The following is a 6,386-nucleotide window of genomic DNA, read 5'->3' on the forward strand; positions in this document are numbered from 1 at the left end:
ATACTTTCTACTCACTATATTTTTTAAAAAGGTAAGAAGTAGAAAGTCGTTACTCCTATTTTATTCCGAGTTGTTATTACTTTAAAAATACTATCCTGATAAACTGTGTCTCCTGATAGAGTGAATTTAATTGTGTTTGGATGAGAAGTATAAATATATACCATTCTGACACACTATTATCTTGTACACAACCCATCACAGCTGCACGCTGTTAGAAAATATATTTTTTGGAGAAGTCACCTCCCAATAAATGTCATTTTGGAAAATCTAACTGCTCACTTTTACTCAGTACTTTTACTTTTAATACTTAAGTAGATTTTGTGTTAGAAATTTACTTTTGATAAGTACAAAAAATATCAGATACTTTAAGACTTTTACTCAAGTAATATTTTTAGAGAAGACTTTAACTTTTACCAAAGTATTTTTATAAGGTGCTTGTACTTTTCCTCAAGTATCACTTTGAGGTACTTTATACAACACAGAATGAAAGATCTTTGTTTTTTACTCATTTGTAATATTGTTAGAGCAAAATATAAAGTTTTTGTTGCTGTTTGGTCTTGAAGATTTTATTCAACAATCTGCTGGACACATCGAAAGCATTAATGATGTTTCTGTGCCTCCCAGAAAATCTTTAGTCGAATCTATTAAAGGCCAAAAAAAAAAAACCTTAACAACAAAGTCAGGCTCATAAGAAACTATGCGTCTTCTTGTTTATTAAGACTTCAAGAATGTCAATACGAGCGTTTCTGTACAGTAGGAAGGCTGAGGGGGCCAACGCACAGACACAATGACCTTCTGCTGTTCTCCTCATTGATAACGACCCAGACTCAGGCAACACTGCCCATCAGCCAGACCTCTAATAAAGCCAAACACTTTATCATCTGCTAATAACCTCTGCGCAGCTGCAGGAGTCACGGACAGGCCAGAGTCTTCTGAATGCAGAGGGAAGAACAAAGCTCTGGACAGAMAGGATGCAGTGGAAAACATCCGGTTTATTGATCCGAGCCCGATGGCACGTGGCGACGACAGCATCACCAAAACAAGTGAAAACAAAGAGTACTGTAGGAAATGGAATCAAACWAACGGTGAAAAGCATTTCTCTAATAATCAGTTCTTTCTCAGACTCTTGGTTGCCACGTTGCGACACTCGCCGTGTATTTCTTTTTTAAACCAGACAGGGCAGGCAAACTAATTTCTTATTTCCTAATTGGTAAAGAAATTCCATCTTTTTTCTTCCCATCTCAGCAACCCCTCCAGGGGAATGCTGATTAATTGTCTTCATAATACACCTCCCATCTCTCTTCACATTTACACGTACTTCCTCAACACTCTGCAGACATCAGTTTCACCTCTGCCCCCCTCCCCCCGCCATCACTGGCTCAGCCCAACAATGTACCCATAGAGCTGGTCTGAGAAGGCCTGAAGAGAGAACTTCTCCTGCACCCTCCTCCTCCCGGCTTGTCCCATGTCCCTGCGGAGCTGCTGGTCCCTGATAAGCCTCTCCATAGCCTTAGAGAAGGCGTCGGCGGTGGGCTCGCACAGGAAGCCCGTCTCCCCGTCCGCCACGCTCTCCAGGGGCCCCCCGGAGTTCACAGCGATAACGGGACAGCGGCAGTACATGGCCTCGACGGGCACTATCCCAAAATGTTCCCTGCTGGGGGTGTAAAGCACGGCGGTGCTGCTCCGCAGCAGCGCCACCTTCAGGGAATCRGAGGGGGAGCGCAGAAAYGTGACGCAGTCCTCCAGGCGGAGCTGCTCCACTAACTCTTTCAGCTCCGTGTAGTGCTGGACGTTCTCGGTCACGCGGTCGTCGTAGCCCCCCGCCACCACCAGGTGAACGCCCGCTCTCTGAGCAGGTGGAAGGTTGCACCTCAGGACGGCCAGAGCCTCCAGAGCCAGACCCAAGTTCTTCTTTCTCTCRTACCGGTTCAGAGACAGAAACATGTGGGAGGTTCCCTCAGGAAGCAGACCCTGCAGGCCCCGGGTCTCGGTGGTGGCCTGGTCAAAGGTCTGCGTGTTCAGGGAGGGATAGAGGACGTCTGTCTGGACTCTACTCAGACTCTGAAAGGTCTCCCTGAAGATGCCTGCAGTGAACTGGCTGTTTACCAGAATCTAAAAACATAGAGACAACACACCTGTTATTAAACTAAAACTTTAGAAGGTATCAAGTTTTTTTATAGAACTTTTTTCACTCAACAGAAAATAATAAAACAAACAAATAATAACATTGTGTTAAAAACACTATCACAACATAGTCGAATAAAAAGGAGCAGAAAGAAGAAAAAATCTTATAAACATCTGCCCCCATTTAAAAAACTATATAAATCTAAAAAAAAAAAGTACAATAGAGATCGACCGATACGGGTTTTTGAAGGCCGATACCAATACCAATTTTTTTGACATCAGTCAAACCGATACGCCAATACGTGCAGCCGATTTTTTTTGGCCGATTCTTGAAGCTGATACTGCCTTTTCTTCCTACATTAACATTATAAAAATAATAACGATAACAAATGTTACACAGGTCTCAAAACAAACAAACAAACAAACAAACAAACAAACAAACAAACAAACAAACAAACAAACAAACAAACATTAACTGAGCCTTGTCTGGTGCAGGCTGTATGAAGTGCTGCCACACAGGATTTCTTCTTTCAGCCCTTTCTTAAAATTAAAAAAAGAAAAATTTAATTAATGATTTATTTTATCTAGTGCTAAATATTCTGTTTTTATTTGTATATTAATCAGATTAATATATATTTTTACATAAAATAAAATGACTATGTTTTAATATCCCAGCATTTTTGATGCAAAAACAGCAACGTGCATAAAGAGGAACACAGAAAAAAGGGAGAGAGACACACACATCTTGCTATCTTTGTGAGGACTTCACACACACACAGCGCTCACAGAATGTGCCTCAGTCTGTGCTCGTTTTTTTACACCAGGCAAAAAATGCATTTAAACCAGCTGACGTTAACTTTAGAGCACCGTTTGAAATGTACACTGAAGAAAACCTGCACCACGACTTCTATACGTGGATCTGAGCAGCTTCTGCCTGGTTCACACGTTTACGTGGACGGCAGCACTTTACTCGCTCTAACAGCGAGAAAAGACCGAGAGCTTTTTATTTATTTTAATCCAGCAGGGAGAACAATAGAGGTGTTTTCTGCCTCAGTTCCAGCATTGTTTAAAAGAAAAACAACGTGGACACACTAATTACAGTCCGGTGCGAAAGAGAAACTAAAAACATGGCGCTCCCGTTCGWAAGTGAAACTTAAGACACAGCTGTTCTCCCCTCATATTCCGACACAGAGGGCAGAAACAGCTAAATTAAGACAGTTAAAACACATTAAAAGTTCATAACTCACCCTTATTGTTGTTAGCACTCTGTCTCACAACATTAGCAGCCGCAACGTGCGCTCGCGTGACCCAAARAATGGATCGGCCGAAAGGACGGCGTATCGGCCGATACAAGGAAAAAACGCAAATATCGCCCAAAAATATCGGCCGGCCCATGTATCGGTCGACCCCTAACGAACAACATACAAATATTTAAAAAACTCAACTTAATACTAGTGCTGGGCATAGATTAAAAATTTTAATCACGATTTATCTCAAGATATTTTTGCAATTAATCTCTTTTTCCCCCCACAAACAATCCCTTTACTATGGCTGATTATGTAGGTTTGTATAGTGCAACACATTATGTACAGTTTTTTTCTTTTTATCTTCTTATGTCTTATTTTATTTTATTTTATTTTATTTATTTATGTTTTTCTGACAACTGTGACCTTAGTATCTATCTTTCATTCCTTATGTAGTACTTATTTGGAATGAAAAATCAAAAATAAATAAACACAAAAAAATAAATWAATAAATAAAAATAATAAACCCACCGTGACCACTGAGTTTGTGTGTGTGTGTGTTAGCTGCCCAGTGAACAGAAATCTAACACGATAACGTGTGAACGTGCCCAGCACTACTTAATACACAATATAATTTCAAATAATCAACAAACATCACAACAAAAATACAATTCTTAACCAATACTTTGTTCATATCTCATAAAAAACTTTTAAGCATTTTACCAAAAGAATAAATTGTTCCAGCATTCTTAAAGTCRTCAAGTAAATTATACCATTGTTTTATTCTCTGAACAGAGGCACATCTCTCCTTCAAATTAGCTTTAATTTTCAGTTTCACAAACAATGCAAGTCCCTTTAAATTATAAATACGATCTCTCTTAACGAAGTTGGATTRTACATTTGGTGGCAAAACATTTTTATGAGCCTTATAAATCAACAGAATCTTATAATCCACCAAATTCYAACAATTTCAACTGCGTAAACAAAGTATTCATAGGGTGATAAGTGTTTTCTTGTTACAATTCTCACAGCACGCTTCTGTAAAACAAAAATAGAACTTGTAAATGTTTTGCACGCACTCCCCCAAACCTCAACGCAATAGRTCAAATGTGGCACAATTATGGCATTGTATGATATCAGCAAGGCTTTATCATTAAATATGTCTTTGGTTTTATATAAAACTGCAACTGACTTTGCTAATTTAGTTCTCATTTAGTTAATGTGGGGTTTCCATGTCAAGTTTACATCAATAATAAGCCCCAAGAACTTCACCTCACTAACCCTTGAAATCTCAACACCAACTATTTTAAATGAAACATTTTTCTTAATTATCAAGTTCAAAAGTAGTTGGAAAAAAAGTACCACCTAAATGTCAAGTATTTCTAAATATTACAGATTATGAAACTTTTTTTTTCCACATCTCTGCTTCTAAATTTTGTAGTGATGCTGAAAAAAATAGTTTTTTTTCCTCCCCCAACAGTCTTTCCCAGAACAATCATGCGATGTTGCATGAAGAAGCAAACCACAGCGTTCTTGGAGTCTGCGAAAATGTTTCTTTCAAGAAGTATCTCTGGTCTGCTGTTCCTGCAAAATGATCAGTTTTCTTGGAAAATGTTCCTCCAAACCACAACCTGACCTTTAATTTGTTACTTTCACTCCTTGAATAATTACAAACTGAAGAAACCTTTGAGTGTTTTTCGGCTTTTTTTTATTTTTACTTCGAATATAATTTTCAGGGAATTAGACAGCTCCTTGGGTGACCCCTGAGGGAGGATTACTGAAACAAGAATTTGAAGCGTCAGCATWAAAACTAATGTCGGTATTAATACTACCGCTTGTAAGGATGATGAACTAAAACAGCTCAAATTGTTTAAAATGTTGGATTTTTCAACAACTGATATTTTGGAGATGTTTGCCTCGTCACAGTAACWGCAGAGTTTGGTCCAAACTTTATTTTTCCACCCATACAAGCCTGCAAATACGTCAGGCTTTGATTTTACTCTCTATTTTCTATCTAACTACACTATGCCCGCATTTGATTATGTCATTCAAGTCATCTCTTAAACCAAACAGAAAAAAAACACAAGAAATAACCCTTCACTGTGTCCGTTATTTACCATATCAGCCATGCCAGTGGTGCGTTCCTCCAACCAGTCAATAGGAGCTCTGTAAAGCTTCTTTAGGGACGACGTTCTCTGGGTCAGCAGTTGGTCTGGGAAGTGGCAATAAAACAGAACTTTCTTTCTGTGACGGGACAATCGCACYGCAGGTATACACACAGACACCTGGGAAGTGAAACAAAACATTTAAATGTAGAAAAGTATAAAATAGAAGCTGATAATGACCATTGAAAGGTAACATGGTGAAACAGTGGTGCCTTTAAAAAACTCACCTGATCACAGAAGATGACATCGAACTCCACGCCACTGAGGAAGACCAGGTRCAGAGCCACATAGATCATTCTAATATACGCACAAAGAGCATGCAGGTAGCCAAACACACTGGTGGGTAACCAGTCGCCCACACATACCTTTTAGAAATAACAGCAAAGGTTAGAAAATGAGAGAAAGTGGTATCATTTCTGYAGGATAACTACACACAGTTAAGTTGTGCTTTAACACACCACAGGCAGGTCAGGGTCCAGGGTCTCRGAGAAGCAGTGTGTTGGATCATAATGAGCTGTCCAGATCTGAACACTACAGCCCCGAGACTTCARGGCAACAGCAGCATCAACCACAAGCCTCTCTGCTCCTCCAATACCAAGATCTGGATGGAGAAACACCACCCGGGCCATCCTGCACAAAATACAGGACAAACTACAATGGTTTACAAAACTCCAAATTTAATCAAACACATAAAACTCTCGACTACACAACAATCCAAACACAGGCAACCAGTGGGCACTGATAACAAACCAAAAGCACAACTGTAAATGTTCAACTATGTATGTATGGATGGATGGATGTATGGATGAATGGATGGATGGATGGATGGATGAATGGATGGATGGATGGATGG

General features: G+C 39.4%; 1 protein-coding gene across 1 annotated transcript in view; it reads right to left on the reverse strand.

Annotated features, from left to right (window-relative positions):
* Window positions 1-679: 679 nt before the first annotated feature.
* alg2 (ALG2 alpha-1,3/1,6-mannosyltransferase) overlaps window positions 680-6,386 on the reverse strand; it is a 6,614-nt gene continuing 907 nt past the window's right edge. Inside the window, exons 2-5 of the mRNA XM_014021856.1 lie at window positions 5,992-6,163; window positions 5,761-5,898; window positions 5,486-5,653; window positions 680-2,112 (exon numbers count right to left, since the gene is read on the reverse strand). Of these exons, the coding sequence (XP_013877310.1) occupies window positions 1,372-2,112; window positions 5,486-5,653; window positions 5,761-5,898; window positions 5,992-6,163 (1,219 nt within the window). The 3' untranslated portion in view covers window positions 680-1,371. The remainder of the gene's footprint in view (window positions 2,113-5,485; window positions 5,654-5,760; window positions 5,899-5,991; window positions 6,164-6,386) is intronic.

Source organism: Austrofundulus limnaeus, unplaced genomic scaffold, assembly GCF_001266775.1.
Source record: "Austrofundulus limnaeus strain Quisiro unplaced genomic scaffold, Austrofundulus_limnaeus-1.0 Scaffold308, whole genome shotgun sequence".
In the NCBI taxonomy this organism is placed as follows: domain Eukaryota; kingdom Metazoa; phylum Chordata; class Actinopteri; order Cyprinodontiformes; family Rivulidae; genus Austrofundulus; species Austrofundulus limnaeus.